Here is a 19,361-nt window from a genome sequence, read left to right as displayed (position 1 = left end):
GTATTAAGTTTCAAATTGGCAAAAGCAACAAAAGCAACCTCAGACTACTTTATCGCTGCCACGAACCCCCTCCTAGTCTGTATTGTACTCACTCTTAGGTAGAGATAAACACTCCAAGTGCTTATAGAAACAGGTGTCAGGCTTCAGGAAGAAGCACACACACACACATACACACATACACGTGGTTAATTATTTATCCACTCACTGAAATGCTGACATACACACCACCCTCCCTGCAGTGTCACTTTAGCCTATAAGAGAAGTCACTGTGACAGGTACTGATGGACAAGTGTAAGTCATAGTGGCAAATAGATGAATTTGGGTTAAAACGTGATAATAATACCACTGCTTTCTAATGCTGCTTTCCCCACAACATTAGAGGGACTTGTGCGATTGTGTTTAATATCTCAGGTTATTTTTAGGTTAAAATTAAAAAGACTGTCCACCAAGGAATCATGATCTCAACACTTGTGCAACTCCAACAAGAAAAGACAAATATTCCTATGTGGGTTTATGAAGGTTGCTGTGTTTTTGTATCTTTAGGCATCTTGATAATAGAAGTTTACCGATGAACCCAGTTTTTATAGCATATCATATTATTATGTAATTACTTTGTTTAACCTAAAATGTATAATAGAATTACTGTTTAAAAAAAAAAAAAAGATTTATGCATGATAGTGCGTGTGTTTGGTGCAGCTGCTGATCGGTTATTCCAGTATTAACATTTTCCTTCAAATGTGAACAGTTTATTTTAGATATTGTGCTAATAATAGTCTCCAGTGATAATTTTCCACAGGACGCTGCTGCGACTGTTTCTACGATGCAAGCAGCGAGTGTGGACGAATCCATTCAGTGCGCAGGGGGGTTTTAAATACAAAACATAAACGACAAGTCGGTAAATCTATATAAAAATACATTTGAAATAACGCCTATATTTACTTTCAACGGCAATTCCCACTCTCCATTGTTACAAACTGCAGGCGCTTCTCCAGCAGCCACATAAGGCAAGTTTAATCGCCTTAAAAGAGAAAAGAAAACCCTTTGGTTGTGACTTAGGCGAGTCGGATGAAAACCGAGCTCTGTGCCACATCTTCCACTAAATGATAAAGCCGTTACACTGGGAACTGGAGGCAGGACAGATAAAAACCTAGCTTAAAAACGACATTTACGCTATTCTGGTACAACTTCATATCTTTAATTTGTCCAGAAAGTGACAGACGACCGTCAGCATCTTACATTATTCTCGATTTGGATTTTACAGAGTTTTATCAGTAGGAGGAGGTGTAAGTTAGGGTTTGTTAAGTTAACGGTTAAGTTTGGCGGTTGGTGACGCCGTGAGGTGGGAAAGTGGACTTTCTCATAAGCTACCATTACTCCTTAAAGAGGTAAGTTTACATGACTTTATGAAAAAAATACTTAAAGCTGCCGTAATGCCCAGTCTCCCCCAGCGGTGAGTCTATCCTGGACTGATGTGGCAATTTACCCAAGACACAGAAGGGTGGTACAAGGGCTACACCCATGACAGACTAGCCTACATCACACCTACACAAAATATGTTAAAACTATGGTAAAGTAGGCTCAAAAGTACCTTTTTGTTCAATGGAAGTTTTGCAAGTAGCTTGAAACATACTGTAAACAAATCCTGAATTAATAAAATGTAATACTCATGTACAGGATTAAGTTAAAGACAAATAGGGCTGGATAATATGGTTGGCATGATTATCACAATATTTATCTTTTCATATATCAATAGGCTACACAATGTATGCACAACCACATAAAATAAATAAATAAAGCTATTCAGAATAATAATCTGTGCTTCACAGCAGGAGCAAAGCCTTACATCTGTAAAACAAATACTTGAATAACTAATTAAAATAATAGTGAACTAATAGTTTGGCTGTGTGTATGCAGTGATTGTTTTGTGTGACTGAATTTGACTAGTTGTGATCTTTTGTGCAGGTAATCTGCTCTCAGGTCACTCTTGCAAAAAAGAATTAGATCTCAATGAGCTTTTCTGAATAAATAAAGCTTAACTGATGAGCTAACAATTTTTTTTATCATGATCTAATCCTAATTACTGCTTGCTAAAAAATGTTTGATACAGAAATTTGTTGATATAATTAAATAGTAATTAAATAGTAATAATTAAACAGTAATATTGACTTATTGCCCAGCTCTAAGAAAAATATATGGTATACAGTAAATGGTGTTAAGAAGGTGGACCTGTGTCGTGCTCCTCTGCTTAAGATGGAATCAATCCCTTCAAACTTTGTGTCTTGCCATAATTATGCTTCCCAGTCCACTAATTTAAACTACTATACCACACAATTGTCACAGTTTTTTCCATTTTATCTCCCACTTTTTGACAAGAAGACCAAAGCCAACATGTGAAAAGTGTGCATCCAAGATTAAATGAGCCCACTCACCATTTAAAAAACTGAAAAACTTTCTTTCTCACTGCTAAAATGAAAACTAACCAAATTATTTTTCACTTGTGAACTTTTTGCTCACAAAACTGTTGTATTTAGAATATGCAGTTTAACAATTTGTACACTGGACAGTATCAAGCAATGAGTATGATGCAGAAATCACTGTGCATGATCATAAACAGAATAAGATCAAATAGTATTCAAAAACAACAGAGTAAACATTTAAAATGTAAACACACATACACAGAAAAAATGAATGATTATCTCCTGCCCTGTGTGTGCCCCAGATTGATAGTTACACCACCTCCTTCTCATAAGACATAGCACTACAATCCTGTTGCCTTGACTACTGGTGTGTCAGGGGACTTCATCCTAATCTACTGCGTGATTTTCTCCAACACAAGTTCAGAGAGGCTGCCACAAAGCAGCACTGAAAGCGAGAATAACAGGAGAGCTCATTTTCTCTTTTTTCTTCCTTTTAAACTGGACCAACTCCTCACTCACCTGATGCAGTCTTAGTTACCAGTAGTACGCAGCGCTTCAGGCTGCAGTGAGAGCGTGCTCAGCTCATCCACTGCACAGCAGGCTACACGCACCACTAAAATGGGAAGTCTGCTTTCTTTCTGTGCACTGAACCATATCAGTTTGTTTAATTTACATTCCATTCAAAAGAGGCATGATACATACAGAGTGAAAAATATTTTCTCTGTTGTGTTTATGCAGAGTTGAGGATGGGAAATGTTCTGTGACTCCTCTGACATCATAAGATGTAGAGACGAATCTATTTTGGGGAAAAAACATTAGAAATTATCCAGCTAATTAACAAACTCTGCAACTAACTATTTCTTTTTGTTACTGTTAATCTGCCATTTATTTTGTTAATGAGTCAGTTAGTCTTACTCTATTAAATGTCAGAGAATACTGACAACTATCAATCACAATATCCCGGAGTACAAGGTGACATCTTATCTTTTTTTGTCCAGCCAACAGTTCAAAATACAAAAATATTCAATTTACTATCAGATAAGATTAAGAAACCCAGTAAATACATTTACAATTTAGAAGCAGGAACCAGTGAATTTGTTGCATTTTTGCTTAAAAAATGACTTAAATTATTAATTGAGTCTCAAAATAGGTGCTGATTTATTCTGTCCATCAATTATATCTTTTTAATTCCTTTGCAAATATATATACTAAATATAATAAATATATAAAATATACTTTTTTTTTAACATTTGGATGTAAACTCTGATGCCAGTTGTCTTTTGTTTCCTAGTCACTAACTGATGTACTGTCCGAGGCATAATGAGCTCCATCAGCTGTCTGTCATGCTTTATGGATGCACTACTTGGAGTTTCACTGCCCAACTCCCCCCAATATGCATCTATGTGCTTGTTTGTATCCAAACACACAACCTACATCTCTCCTTTTCTGACTGTCTTTGCAATTTTTTATTTGCTGTACATGAAGTAATGAGCATCTGGGAAAAGAATAAAGGCTTTCTTTGTTGTGACAAGCCATTACCCAGGAAATGAGGTGGGCCTGAGAATGGCAAACAGCAGTGAAACTGGCCTGGTCAGACGTTTACACAATCCCCACTGTAGCCTTGGGGAGGGGGATACATGCTGCACTGAAGCCTGTGTGAAACAGTCTCATTAGGCAGCAAACGCAGTGGAAAAAGTGGACCATACAGAACAGGGGTGGCCATGGGGGTGGGGGGCAAGGAGAGAGACTGTTGCTGTGTAATAGGGGGGAATTGCAATCACTAAATATGGAATGGCAATCTCAAGGGGCTGTTGTGTATCAAGCAATGCTTGTGAACTGTGTTCAGCTTACAGACTTACTCTGCAACTTCATGCAGACAAGGCATTGAGGGACGTGATTCTCTGCAAAGGAGGTCATAGGGATGTCAAAGCAGTTACTTCTGACCACATTGCAAAATATGTCCCAGTGCAGTAAGCAGCAACTTAAAATCCACCAAAATAGCTCACAAAAAGGCTCCAGCTGGGACAACATATAAAACATCCTGTGACATCACCAATGCAGCTCTGTATCACTCTGTTTTTGTGTATACAAAAGGAATAACATATTGCCAATTGCCCAGCATGTTGAAGCCAGAAACTGTAGCAGGTCACAGTGAGCCATGACTTAAAACAACCAATTTAGCTGTTGTCCTGCAGCAATATTTCAAATGCGAAGTCTTTGCACTTAAGACTTATCCAGAAATAATGATCAAATGCCCAAAGATCATCCTACTTTCTCTCTGTTTTCCTGAAGAGAAAGTCACAAAAAAATATGGAATAAGCCTTAATTGCAACACATATTTTATTTATGGGAATCTAGTTTAGTTTTAGGCTTTAATGAGCATATTACAGAGGTCACTGGAATCTTTAAGACTGTTTTGCAATCCACAGTCTTTGATAAGTATGTTTGCATAGTTTGAACTAATAATCTCTTTACCAGAGTACACACTGTTTTGCTGTCTTCTTCCCAAATTATAAGTCTCCTAGAAGTAAACTCTTAATTTAGCTTCAGACTCTCTTGAAACGTAAGGCCAGCACTTTTCAGTCTTCCAGCATGGAATCTTCTGGGTTTCTTGTGGCTTTGTGTGTTTGAGGGAATAAATAGCAACGCCCATATTTATGTCTGCTCCAGCTCAGCCTGAACACTGAGCTGTCCTGGAAAAGTCCATGTGACCTAGAGCTGAGGAGGTGCTTCCACTTCCTCATCCTGTTGTATATTAGAACGGAAGGACTACGGACAGGCCTGTGGGGCAGTGTGTGATTTATACCGTTGTCCAGTTAAAACACAGTCAGCAGACAATGATAATGTATTGTCAAAGTGAGCATCACTTTTAGTCTTGTGGGTCACTCCTGCTCTATAACATTGACAAGCTTGCAACAAAGTTGGATAAGGCAAACACACAAAATCCTACAATGTGTGCTTTTGCTCTATTTAAAGCCAGTTTGATATATGTCAGACTATTTTTAGCCATGCTACTATTGGCATTGACATCTATGCCAATTGACTGATGTCAATGTTGGTCTGTCGGTCAGTCAGTCCACCACTTTGGTTCAAACTGAAATATGTCAACAGTTGTTGGATGGATCACCAATTTTGTGACAGACGTTCATGGTAATGATGAACCCTACTGACTTTGGAGATCCCTAACTTTTCCTTTTCCTCCAGCACCACCAGCAGGCCAAAGTTTTTCATTTATAAAGAGAAACACCTCAACATCTACACACACAACACACCTTAATTATAATAGTGAGAATTACCACTGTATGTAAATATTGTGTTTAGAGATTCTGTGTTTGCACATTTGTTATTGTGTGTCTTTACCTGGCAAATTCTGTAAGAGATGAGGGCTGACACTTGCATGTGTTGCTGCCTGGTGCTGCTTGGGTCCTGTGAGCTTTGTAAAAATCATTATTCATTATCATGGACAGGATACAAAGAGGTAGCGCTTATATGACTGTGCTACATCACTAAGTAGCCACTTTAGGCACACCTGTACAGTCTAATGCACAAAAGTTCAAACAGATGCGAACATGAGAAATGATCTGTATTAATGTATTATGCATCTGGTTTCAAAGATTTTTTTTTTTCCATTTATAAGCCTGAGTGACACTGTTAAGAGTTTGTATCACTGCCTGTTTCTCAAACCCGCCTGCCTCTCATGGTGCTCTGTGACTTTGATTCATAAAACTGCAGGAAATTAGACCCATGTGGCAATTATGAGAAATGAGGGCGTCGTCGTTTCGAAAAGACCTCATTCAAATTCACACTGCTCTCATTTGTTCTACGCCAGATAGAATCGCTCTGGTCCCAATAACGCAGGAGCAATGAGATTTCAATAATTGAAAGAAAGAGAACATTGGGATAATATATCTCTCTGTCCCGTACAATTCATTATAGGTACCTCAGGGGAGTGGAGGTGTTATTCAGAGGGATCATTATGTAATTGAACAGCTGGTATTAGCAAAGCAGCTCACATAGTATAGCTGGAAATAGTTTTTCTTTCTATGTGTCATACTTTTTTCCATTCTTTCGTCTTCCCTGCCCCCGCACATCTCTCTTTCTGTCCCTCCCACTCACACTTTACCGGATACATGTTGTAGAATATTAGCTCAGGTTTTGGCAGATTTCATCCTTTAGATCTCCAAAAAGTAGTATTCATTTGGTTTTAACTATTTTATATGTTACTCTTCGAACTTTAACTATGTTGATCTATCGCTATAATGCTGTTTCACAGGAGCACACACTAAAGGCGACCCTGCTATCGAAACTCTTATGAGATACAAATTATAGCTGGTTAATACAAAATGCTTGAGACTATTTGAGAGGATAAACAAACAGATGGATTTTGTTCGTCTTCATGTAGATATCCAGATAATTTGTGTCTTCATGCTGCTTTTTTGTTGTTTTACTTTTTCTCCTCCTTTTTGGGCCAGAAACTCAGCTAACTGATATGCAAACAAACATGCTCTCTCTCTCTCACACAAACACACACACAAACACACACAGACACACAAACACACACAAACACACACAGACAGACAGACACACACACACACACACACACACACACACACACACACACACACACACACACACACACACACACACACACACACACACACACCACCATGTATTTTCCCTGCAAGTGTCATAACCTTCTTGCTTACTAGCACCCCCATATTTGCCTCTGCTTCATCAGTGGGTCGTATGCACAAGAAGCGTCCAGTCTAATAGTTATTATGCTGTTATGGCTGTATTCTGGATGTGTTGTGTTTATGCATCCTCATATCCCTCGTCATGAATACCCCTGCATACATGAATAAACAGATTTTGCAGAATATAACCATGGAAACAGAATTTAGACAAACCACAGGTGAATAGGCCCAGGTGGTTCAAATGCTCCAGTGTCTTTGTTTGCAATGGTATTTTTGAGCCATCATTTGTGTTTCTCTTTAATCATTACATGAACTCCACCTGCTTAAAATCAATTGGAATATTCATTTTCACATAAAGGTGGGCGTTATTGTCGAGGTGACTATCTGGCCTTCTCAGTAACAACAGTCAGTATCAGCCTGACCTTTTAGAAAGTGGCTTTATTGCTAATTACAATGCCCCAGGACACTTGTCTCACCACCATGCAATGAAGGGTCGATAAATTATCACCATACCAGAGGATTAATACAGTATCCACGGAGATCAGGCCCCCACCCTACCACCAACACACACTACAATAGACACATATGGTTCCCTCATTCAATTCAATTCAGTGTTATTTGTCGTGCCAAATCATAACATACATTATCTGTAGGGAATTTACAGGGTAAGGTCAAGACCTTACAATATTATAGACGTGTGATGTGATCTTATCTTTCTTTTTTTGTGTATGGACATTGTCTCAATCGTTCAAATTGCCTGAGAAGCATCTTCAGCACGTTTCATGATAAAACACTGCTGCAAACACAGGAATTATTGAACCCATGAATCATTTATGATATTCACACAAGGATATTAATGAGGTTTGTTGGTCTCCTGCAGGAGAGGAGGAAACCGAGCAGCCATCGACGTGGAGAGTGAAAACACAGGGACAGTGGAGAAGTGAAAGGAGAAGGTAGAGACACCAGCCCAGCTACTTGCCTGCCTGAGAGAGTGCTGTGTCATGGGGAAACAGAACAGCAAGCTACGGCCTGAGGTCCTGAATGACCTGAGGGAAAACACAGAGTTCACTGACCACGAGCTGCAGGAGTGGTACCGCGGCTTCCTCAAGGACTGTCCCACCGGACACCTGACCGTGGAGGAGTTCAAGAAGATCTATGCCAACTTCTTTCCCTACGGGGACGCCTCAAAGTTTGCAGAGCACGTCTTTCGCACATTTGACACCAACGGGGATGCCACCATTGACTTCAGGGAGTTCATCATCGCCCTCAGTGTGACGTCTCGCGGCGGGCTCGAGCAGAAGCTGCGTTGGGCTTTCAGCATGTACGACCTGGACGGGAACGGCTACATCAGTCGGGCAGAGATGCTGGAGATAGTTCAGGTGTGGACAAACTGTTCTTCATGGATGTATGTGCTCTAGTGTCTGTAGTTTGGGGCAGGATCAGCCCGTTCTGCGCCCTCTCTGAAATCTAAATGTATTATTAAACAAACCTTAATATTAGATAAAGCTAATTTAGATGGGAGGAATGAAAATGTAAACATTTGCATTAGTTTTCCATAAGAATTTTACCTCTGACGGAGTAAAAATCTGAACCCAGAAAAGACAGGCAAAAAGAAGGATAAAAGGAAGATATATAATCACATTCCTCACATTTTAAGCGGAGTTTATATACATAACATATGAAATATCATTTATTGAAATCTAAAAGTAAACTATTACTCGTTCTACACTCGTACCTCTTCCAAGTCAGGATGCAGCAACAATTATGTTCATAAAGAAATTGAGTTTTCTATAACATGAGAAAAGGAAAAACAGCAAATTCTGACATCTCAGCAGCTGCAGCTGAGGATTTTTTGGTGTGTAAATTATATGCAAAATATATTTTAGCGTCTAGGTTTACTGTGTAATAGCTGATTTTAGGCTTAATATTAATTTGCAGTTCTGAATTCATAAGATATTTTCACCTCACATCATGGATGCAGGCTGCCCTTTCTGTTTTTTCTTATCACTGTGGCTATATTTACTCTTCCAATATGGTGAGCTGGGCAGCCTGCAGGGCTCCATATCAATATTGGTTCAGTCCGTTGTGTTTGTGGATACAAATGAATGTGAAAAAACCCAGAGAAAAAACACTAAGCACCACTGCTTTTGTTACTGTAGCATGCTTTTTTTCAGCAAAACATATTTTTTTCATCAAAGCCATCAAAGACCTTTAGATGATCTTAAATGTTTAATGTTTTAAAAGACTGAAATATACACATTATAACCATGCGTCTCAGTGAGTGAGGAGCTTTAGTTGCCAGAGCACCATCATCATTCAGACAATACATGTAACTAATATGTCGGGGTGGGGGGTTATTCTTCAACTTTGGCATCTTAAAGCTTCACACAGATAAACAGGAAAATGAATCATTCTTACCCTCCTTTGTAGGCCATTTACAAGATGGTGTCGTCAGTGATGAAGATGCCTGAGGATGAATCAACACCAGAGAAAAGGACAGATAAAATCTTCAGACAGATGGACATAGACAATGATGGTAAGAATGGTGTTTCACTTTTGTTTTTATGTGCATGCTTTGTGGAAAAATATCACAACCAACAAGTTGGACCTCTAAATGAAAGCTGCCTTTTGCTTTGCGTCTTCTGACAGGAAAAAGTTAGGCAGAGTTTGTTGCAGACCAGAAGTTTTTTAAAAATATTTACTTGATGAGTGTGCTGGTCCTCAATGACTGCAAAGCTGCAATAACACTCAGAATTAAACCTTTTGAAAAACAAACGTAAACTTACATGGCTTAGTCATTCAGTTAAACTGGTTAGGACAAGTGCTACACGATTATAGATGGGCAACTATCACATCAAGAAAGAAAAAAATATAGACAGGTTAATGTAAGTCGTTACCATGACACAATAGGCACCACAGAACAGTTTTGAGAAAATCCATGCTACACCCATGTGATATGTACTTAAGCATTTCCCATGTCTTCCGTGTATTTGACATGTCACATATCAGTACGATGTTTAGAGCATGAGGCAGCAGGGCAGATCAGTTTGTTTTGAAGCAGAAGGTTCAGAACATCTGGAGGTCAAAGTGTGTGTCTCAGGCTCAAGTTTTATGAAATCACATGGTACCACAGACCAGGCCTACGGCTACAGCAGCAGCAGAGGGTAAATCCACTAAAACTCAGTTAACCCCTCTTTCTAATGCAATTGAAACAGATGCCGGCTGACAGAAAGCTGCAGTTATTCTAAACAAATTATGGCCTACTCTTGTGTTCTATCATTGTGGTAGATCAGTCAAAACTGACTTAAAGCCATGGGAATATTTTCTGCTAATGTCGGCTTTAGTTTGTGGTGCTTTTACTTACAATATGAGACACAAACTCAAGTAAAATGTTAAATGCTGAAATAGTGCAAGGATGCATTCTGTTCTGTTATCAAGATGTCAAGTGCTGCTCATTTCATTTTAATACCTATTAAACAATGCAATAATTTCAAATACTTTTGCAAGGTTTTTGCAGATGTAAAATGCACTTTGAGGCACTCTATATATATAATTATATTGTTGCAAAGAATACATAGTTGTCCCGTTTGGGCTGTTTCATGTAATAGAAATATTTAAAAGTAATAATTACATTTTAATATTTGGATATTTTTTAAACATATTATATAGATTTTTATAATTGTATTCATGTCTTTTACTTTAATATAATAATAATAATAAAATAATAATATAATTTTCATTTCATCGATATTTACAGAATTGTAACTGGTCTGTAAAAATTATTTACAATGACAGAATTTTTTTCTTTACTGAGGGATTACTGACTTGAAAGGCAGTACTGTGATTTTGATATTTTTTATAAACTATACTCAGTGTTGGTATCAGTATTATCAATAAATAAAATACTCGCATTAGCATTTGGTTAAAAATTGTGTTGCCCATTTCTAATTTTTGTGAAAGTGTTAATCAATAAAGAATTCCTAAATGACATGGAAATAGCACAAGAGCATCACCTGCTGGTTGATGTGACTAGACAGCTATGAAAGAATCTGAATTGAATCATTTTGTCATAATAAGATGCATGCAAGTTTATTATAATTTATCTAAAAAGTGTTGTGTAATTTCCCTGTGAATTTGTTGTAGGGCAGCAGTGATTATATTTTTGGTAGTTACATCAGAAGCTTAACTGTTGATTTTGGTGGGTGGTTGCTGCATGATTCAACACTTCATCACATGTTCAGCTGCTGGTGACTGAGATCCTTTTTTTGGTCTCTGCTTCACAGGTAGATTGTCTTTGGAGGAGTTCATTAAAGGTGCCAAGAGTGATCCGTCCATCGTCAGACTGCTGCAGTCGGATCAGGGAGCCTCTCGTCAGTTCTGAGGACAGAGACAATAACACACACACTCTCTCTCTCTCTCTCTCTCTCTGGAACACATACGCACCAACATCCATCCAGCTTCATGCTGTTCACCTGATCATCATCACACCCACCCTCAGCAGACAACCCTTTCATTTCAGTAACACTCCATTGCCTAGTGTTTACATTAATGGATAATTGACTTTTGTCAATGTGGCTGCTTCTCTGTGGACTATGACGTGCTTCTCACTTCAGCTATTCTGTGTATATGCTTTTCCCCACAGCTCTCCGTTTTTACTTGTTCTCCATAAGTGAGGTGCCATATCACATATTTATACAGACTGGATTATGTTTGCAAGTATTATTTCTCTCATTATGTTACACTAAGAGGAAACTAATTACATCACTTGGTATAATTTGATTGGATGTAGCTGTTGAAAAGTGGCTTACTGTTGTTCAGAATATCAACCGTAGATAAACAGGTTGCTATTCTGAACAAGCTCTATATGCCTTTGGTATTGCATGCGCTCTGTGATATGCGTTTTGTTATATTGTAACAGTTTATGTGAATAAGGAGGCCGTGATTGTTTTTATTCCTTTTTATTTTTGTAACAAAAATGTCATTTTGTTTTCACACAATTGAAATAAAGTCGTGTAAGAAAAATCTACACAAGAAGTCCCACAGTATCTCCTTGTCCTGATGCAAACCCACCAAGATTCTCATTAACTGGTTTAAAAAGAGAAAAAAAGTATATATTTAGACACACCAGGTTGCACATTGAAGTGTTACTCTGACAAGTCCACATCTTAAAATAGGTGGTTAAAGATGGCTGAAGAGGGGAGAGGGGACAATGTTTGAAAAAGACATACAACTGAAATGCCACATTCAGAACCTCCACCCTCCTCTTCACAGCTTGCAGCGGCCGTATAAATATTCAGCTTCTACTGTTCAGCAGGTACGTGAGGCAGAGTTCATTCCAGGGACACGACTCACACACACACACAAACACATACACCTTCCTCCCTCCTGCCCCCCCTTGACTGACAAAGATGATGTGAGAAACTGCAGGTGTCTCTCATGTGTCTTTTCTGGAGTATTTCAGTAACTGGGCGACTGGGCCTCCCGTTCGTCCACAGGAGAGGGGAGGTGTGTCACGCAGGACCAGACCAGATCCAACCAAACCAGTCTGGATAAAATCCCACCTTTCTTGGGCTCATAACTCATCCTTGTCAAAGTCATCATCTAGGTCTACGTCAGTGAGGTCATAGTCCTCCTCCACAGGAAGCTGAAGATGACGAGTGTAAAATAAAGACAGTTAGCAAAGATGAAGATAGTGAGACGATAAAATGCCAAATTCATACATCAGAGCTTTCTGCGGTGGAGTGTTTGTCTCTAAGGCTCTGATTTGACTTTCACTATCTCACTACTGTGAGAAATGATTATGTTTGTTTTGGGTGCACTCCAACTGCTTATTATATAACTGTGTCTTGATATATTCCTCAGAGTGTATTTGCAGTAGACAGGCAGCAACAAATTGGTAGAGGCTTGTTGTACTGAGCTGGGCAGACAACATGCGGTCCCCCTGGACCAATTTTAGAAATGGACTGCCAGATTGATCATCATTTAATGTTCGGTTTCAGGTGGGTTAAAATGCCAGATTAATTGTTTAACTCATCAACAGCCCATCTCTCAGATGGGTTGAGTATTGGTCGTCTATCTTGCAGTTTGAGCAGCTCGGAAATCCAAATTCCCAGATGGCTATGGTCAAAAGATCCATTATAAACTCTAGTGAGACAGTTTTAATATTATTGGAGAGGTATTTTACGGATAGCGGTTGCCTCAGTTTTGACTGAAGTTGAGCTGCAACAGAGAAAAAAAAACTCAACTTCGCTGCAAAACAGAGACTATATTGTCCGTGTTTCCCAGCCATCTGTATCTTTTTTTTTTTGTCTTCTTATTGTAGAAATGCTGCCTTTTCTTTTGGCCCACATTTCAGAGGATGACGAGGTCTTGTTTGAATAAACTTTAATGGATTGTGTTTCTGTACAATGTAAGCACCCACATCCCGACCCGATCGATACAGTGTGAGTTAGTCGTAAGTTTAATATAACCTATAAAAATAAGAACGTACAGTGACTGTCCATCTGAATGCCATTTAGCTGAAGGCCGCAAACTTGTGATCAGCCAAATATATAGTCGGAAAATCTGACCATGAGGCCCACTCACCTGTCCATCTTTGCCATCCCAGGCTTCAACAGCGTGAATCTTGGGCATGGCCCCACCTCCCAATGTGGCAGTAGAGCCACGGCCCACAGAAAGCTCCCTAAAAAGATGAAACAAACTCCATCAATCGACCCACTCTGAAATGTGTTTTACTTTGAATTACAATAGTGAAACAAGCTCAGACAGCAGCGCCCCCTACCTGAGGAACTCGTGAATTCCAGTCTCACTGAAGGAGCCCCTCAGCAGGGCAAATTTCATCTTGCGCGTGTTAATGGCGGCCATGGCAGGGTAGCCAAATCCACCAATACCCAGAGAGGCCTCCAGCTCCATCTGGGCTCCCGCCTCAGCCCACAGCCAGCTGACAACGAGAGGGCAGGTCATTAATCACAGTCATTATTAGTCATTGGAATAATAATCCACGGTCTCTCATCCTTACCCCCACATCTTCTTCTTGTACTTCTCAGCCATCTTAATCATCACTTCCAGATATCCGTTTCTACCTGATGCGCCTGTTGAGATACAAGGAAAATGGATGGTGAGTGATTCAAGAATTACAAGGTTCTTGCATCACATTTGTGTTGGTTTTTTTTGTTTGCTTTAAGGTTACATTTATGACCTATTTAACATGTTCAGAGTTGGAGGTGTGTCTGGTCTCACCTGTGTCCAGGATGTGAGGCAGGACAGCAATTATACACAGCTGACTGTCCTCACAGGTCTTCTTCAAGATGTCTTCACTGAGGATCTGAGAGATAAACATTTACAATTTAGATATACCGTTTTATATGGTTCAAGATAATTGTCAAGATGAAATTCAGATCATCGCTAATGAGTTAGATACTGTTTTTGACCTTTTCGTCTAATCTTTGGTAGCACATAGTCCTTGCTGTTGGACTTGCCAGAGAACAATTTCTCAGTCTGTGATGTCTTTAGGGTTTTGTGTTCAAGTTTCAGTTTCTTTTGCCTGCTCAGCCGTGGTGGCTGTCACTGCTCATGCTTAACACCCATGTAAATATAAATTATATAAATATAGCAACAGGTGGAAATACAGTGTGTTATGACTTTGAGAATACAAAAAGCATCATCGCCAGCAGCATGGTAAACTCTCATTCATGCATCCAACATAGAAGACACAACACTGCACTGACCTCCAGCATTTCAGGAGGAGGAGCGTTGTCAGAGAACAGCTCCAAAGCCCTCTCGATGATGTCACCACGGGAGCGGCCTCCTTGGTAGTCTTCGGGCTCTTCACCTTTACGGAAAACCTTGATGGTGGGAAATCCACGGATCTACACACACACACACACACACACACATATATATATATATATATATATTTCTTCAGTTCTGTGTTTGGGAAGCAAGGAATTCTTTCGATTTAGTGCCATATTTATATTTAACTAAGGATTCAGTATAGGAGAGATATCTTCTAACTACTGTGTTATAATGTGGTTTGTCTGACATTTAGTAGGACTCCCACTGGTGGCTGACATTTTGTGGTTGACATTGCAATGTCAATTTACACTGAAATGTTATAAGTAGTTATGTAAGTGTATTAACAGTATTTGGAGACAGTCACGGTGTTTGAGGGCTTCAAACAAAGGGAAACACTTTGAAGCGACATCTTCAAGACTTTAGTTTGGATTGTTACTTTATCCTCTGCTTTATGTGACTGTAATATTAAAGAGGTGACAGCTGTAAATGGACTGTGAAGTGACATTGTGATATTGAGCAAGAAATAAAAGATTAAAAGAAACACAAATAAAAGATTTGTAGGTTTGTACTACCAACATAGATTCACAGCTTGGTTTGGACAGTCAGCAGTTAACAGTCACGCTCTACTAAAAGGCGGCAGAGGCTTTGATTCAGCATCCAACACCAGTAAGAAGAGCATATCAGTATAAACACAGACCACATTCATTACATGTTTGAGACTTACCAATTGAAACTGTACAAACCAGCGTGTTTACAAGGCCAATGTCACACATGCAAAGTAGATAGAACTGTACTTTGCAAGGCTAATAAATGTAGTTAAAATTGTATAAATTTAGTTACAAATTTCTTACTTTGTATGCCTATTTTGCATCTACAAGTACAGTAGTTTGTATCCGAATTATTATTTATTGATTCTTACTTACCCCATAGCGGCTGGACACAACCTGATGTACAGTTGCATCCACAGCTCCGAGGCGAACTTTGCCCTTGGTCTGCTCCTTGACAACTGAGGCTGCAGCTGCCCACTCAGGCTCCAGGCTATTTACAACAGAAGAGAGTGATGGTTGAGAAAACCCGACCATGATAGTGTAAACTCAGAGTCTAATTCCACAGTACTTCAATATGAGGTTGGCATAATTTCTTATGATTCATGTTGGGAAAGCCTGTCAAATTCCCATGGTTATTTGGAATACAATAGCTCAGACCTCGCTGAGCTGTTTTAATAGGGATTACGTTCTACTGAAGGAATAGACCCAATGAAGTGTTTTCATGGTGGATTATCCAGATTTACTGGGACATTGTTTCCGAAAAGAAACAGTGTTGTTTCAGTGCTTTGAGCAGCAAACAAAATTCCATTAACCTCCATCGTACAGGGATAAGAGAAATCTAATTTCTCTTGTCCTAGTGAGGGAGTGTGGGGGTGGGTTTACTTACTTCTTGCAGTGTCCACACCAGGGGGCAAAGAACTCTACCAGCCACACATCATCACCCTGCAGCACCATCTTGTCGAAGTTGTCATCTGTTAGCTCCACCACATCTTTCTTGCTGCCACCGCTGCTGCCGCCACCTCCACCCTAGAAGGCAGTTGAGCATGACTTAACCATGTTCACTCAAGTGTTTCATCTCTCCATTTACAAACAGCTGCAACAAAGAGCTACTGCACAGGTTCATCACTGGATCTACCTGTTTGCTGTAGCTAGAGCTGCCAGATTTGCCGCTGAGCCGATCTTTCACCAGACTGCGCAAAGCGTTCATGGCTCCATCCACAATGGCCTGGCTGCTGCGTCCACCTTTGGGGTGAAGGACATGCAGATTTCAGTCACTGCAGTCAAATACAGCATTTCATTATATTTACAAATTCCAAAGCTGTGTGATCAGCAGAAGCTCTCGCCTGTACCTTGGTACTCCTCTGGCTTTTGCTTATTGGCTCCAAAGATCTTGATGGTGGGGAACCCTCTGACGCCATACTGTCCACCCAGTGACTTGTGCTGGTCTGCGTCTACGGCACCAATCTTGACAATTCCCTGTAGAATTGCAAAAGAAGCAGGTTTTAAGGTTTTCACTCTCAACTTTTAATCACAGCAAAATATATTGCTGCCTGTTAATCATCGTCTTCTCAAAACAACTGTGTGCAGTTCAGGGTCAGGAGATCCTTTGTGCCCACTGCCATCAGGCTATACAACAACTCAGTCAAAGGAAGTGGTCTAAACTAATTATTATTGTTTGTTTATTATTAACTGTTTTTATTATTATCAACAATGAGCTAATGGACACATGAATTTCCCCTTGGGGATAAATAACATATGTATGTATCTATCTATCTATCTATCTATCTATCTATCTATCTATCTCACAAGAAATGCAATGCTTACTTATGTACGCTGGATGTGTCTGCACAAACAGTGTATTTCAGATAAATAATATTAGAAGTGAAAGGATGAGCTGAAAAGCACATTCCATCAAGTAAACTGTCTTGTTTTATCTGCAACACAGTTAATATTATTCATTAACATTTGACTATAGGCCCATTATCTTCCCACGTCTAACGCCTTTGTTTGCTCTTATTCTCACTGCTGTGTTAAAAACTTCAAAAAATTTGTAGGTTTAGCAAAACGGTGAGCTAGAGTTTGGCAATCATGTTTTAGCTTCAGTGTTGTTTTTTAGGTCCTGCAGTTACGTTAAATACTTCTCTGAACTTATTTGTTTGTTGTAGCTGAGTGAAATGAATGCCTCTACATGCTTTGTCATTATACCTGCCTGACAGCTCATACTGTCAATATAAGTATCCATTAAAAATGTTGTGATATTTGATTTTGTCAACGATGCTCAGCACTGCTTGGACTACTAAATGTTTCTCTGCAATAGTTGAGGCTTTTTCACTGAAAATGCCAACAGTCTGTCATTCACTCAGTCTACAACCCAACAATAAAATAATAAATGCCAAGATGAGTAGAGATGTCTTGTTTACCTTGAGGGCAGTGGCTGCCTTCTTCCAATCTGGAGCTAGATTTTGACAGTGGCCACACCTGTGATGATTAAACAAAAGAGATGCAGAGACGTGAATAATAAATTGAATTCATTTCGATGTTTAGTGAAAAATGACAGAATTCTTTCATTGCTAGTAAGCTTGATTAATAATTGACATACTTAATGAGTGAGAAATTAGTGAAAATGAGAGAGATGGTGGACAATCAGTTTTCATTTCCAGAAACATTTAATTTTATCAAGAAACATCCCGGTAGTTCTTCAGTACGTCACAAGCGTTAGTCACAGAACCAGACGATGCAATATTAACACATCCAGGGAATATTTCACACCCTTCATTTACATCGGCTTTCGGTGCACATATCTCCACTGGCTACTTGTTCATTGCCCCTGGTCTATAAAGCACTTAATGGTCTGGCCCATGAATATACACTATATGTAACATGCTTCAAATTATTGACTTGGCAGATTCCCCAGGTCACAGGACGGTCATTTTCTGTTTAGTTTAGCTTTAAATGAGTTCTTTGTGTCTGTGTATGCATGCGAAAACATATTATCATACATATTAAAATATTAAGGAGGAGCTACCAACTTTGCATACAAGTCTCTACATTCTCTTCCTAGCAAAACTAAGGTTCATGTTTCGATGAAGAGAGGCACCAACAAACAGGGGGTTCAAACTTCGGTGAGTCAATGTGAGATGCTTGTACTGAAACTATGGACAGTGTGTCACTGCTTGGTAGATCTGTACACACTTGTTACCACTGAAGAATGGCCATCAAAGTTGTAGGGACTCACCAGGGAGCGTAAAACTCAATCAGCCACAGACTGTCGCTCTGGATCACCTCCCTGTTGAAGTTGGAGGGGGTGAGCTCAACAACATCATCACTAGCCGAGTACATAGCATGGACAGACAGGACCAGGGAACAGCCCAACACTCCTGGAAGAGAAGATGAAGATACAAACGGTTTCTCAAAACTGTTGAGTGTGTTTCATGAACACCCACACCAGCTGAAGTAGGCGCTGACAGGACACCGCATGCCTACTTAATGCAGCCTATATGCACAAATATTGCAATTTTATGTATCAGCAAGTGAAATGGGTTTTTATTAATTCACAGATTCAACGATAACGGAGGCCTGGCACTGTTCTGTGCACGTTAAACTTAGCTATTCAAGCTAACCCCACAGTTGCGAAAACGCAGTCCTACACAGCTGCCGCCTACAAATTCACAAACGTTACATTTTATAGAAGTAAAAAAGCTGTCGGTGTTTTCACTCACCTAGTAAAAGCGGTCTCATGGTTTCAGCTGTTCTCCACTCGTCCCCTCAGTTAGCAACAACACACAGACTACAGCCGCTGCGTCTCCCACAAAAGTAGATCGAAAAATCTCACCGTGGCCCACGCTGATTGGTCCGCTGATGTCGACGCTGCACTTCGGCCAATCAGCGTGCGCCGTGTAGTTTAATAA

General features: G+C 39.6%; 2 protein-coding genes across 2 annotated transcripts; one reads left to right on the top strand and one right to left on the bottom strand.

Moving 5' to 3' along the window:
• Nucleotides 1-1,098: 1,098 nt before the first annotated feature.
• On the top strand, nt 1,099-12,145 carry hpcal1 (hippocalcin-like 1). The gene is made up of 4 exons (XM_056363178.1): nt 1,099-1,385; nt 7,992-8,490; nt 9,542-9,647; nt 11,395-12,145. The coding sequence occupies exons 2-4, from the start codon at nt 8,113-8,115 to the stop codon at nt 11,490-11,492; spliced, it is 582 nt and encodes a 193-aa protein (XP_056219153.1). The 5' UTR covers nt 1,099-1,385; nt 7,992-8,112; the 3' UTR covers nt 11,493-12,145.
• pdia6 (protein disulfide isomerase family A, member 6) lies at nt 12,054-19,325 on the bottom strand. The gene is made up of 13 exons (XM_056363175.1): nt 19,173-19,325; nt 18,689-18,830; nt 17,874-17,931; nt 16,803-16,929; nt 16,589-16,695; nt 16,340-16,479; nt 15,829-15,943; nt 14,839-14,979; nt 14,351-14,435; nt 14,130-14,202; nt 13,893-14,051; nt 13,697-13,793; nt 12,054-12,755 (listed from the first exon to the last, which is right to left on the bottom strand). Exons 1-13 carry the CDS (start codon nt 19,189-19,191, stop codon nt 12,684-12,686), a joined length of 1,335 nt encoding a protein of 444 aa, XP_056219150.1. The 5' UTR covers nt 19,192-19,325; the 3' UTR covers nt 12,054-12,683.
• Between the last annotated feature and the right edge of the window lie 36 nt (nt 19,326-19,361).

This window comes from Seriola aureovittata, chromosome 19, assembly GCF_021018895.1.
Source record: "Seriola aureovittata isolate HTS-2021-v1 ecotype China chromosome 19, ASM2101889v1, whole genome shotgun sequence".
Taxonomy (NCBI): domain Eukaryota; kingdom Metazoa; phylum Chordata; class Actinopteri; order Carangiformes; family Carangidae; genus Seriola; species Seriola aureovittata.
Note: the sequence above shows the minus strand (reverse complement) of the source record. Positions and strands in the feature narration are given on the sequence as shown.

Coding starts and splice junctions, on each gene's coding strand:
- hpcal1 (XM_056363178.1), top strand. CDS start 8,113: ATGGGGAAACAGAACAGCAAGCTACGGCCTGAGGTCCTGAATGACCTG. Junction 8,491..9,541: donor AGATGCTGGAGATAGTTCAG/GTGTGGACAAAC, acceptor CCTCCTTTGTAG/GCCATTTACAAGATGGTGTC. Junction 9,648..11,394: donor GATGGACATAGACAATGATG/GTAAGAATGGTG, acceptor TCTGCTTCACAG/GTAGATTGTCTTTGGAGGAG.
- pdia6 (XM_056363175.1), bottom strand. Junction 14,980..15,828: donor TTGTGTCCAGCCGCTATGGG/GTAAGTAAGAAT, acceptor GTGTGTGTGTAG/ATCCGTGGATTTCCCACCAT. Junction 13,794..13,892: donor GGAATTCACGAGTTCCTCAG/GTAGGGGGCGCT, acceptor TCATCTTTTTAG/GGAGCTTTCTGTGGGCCGTG.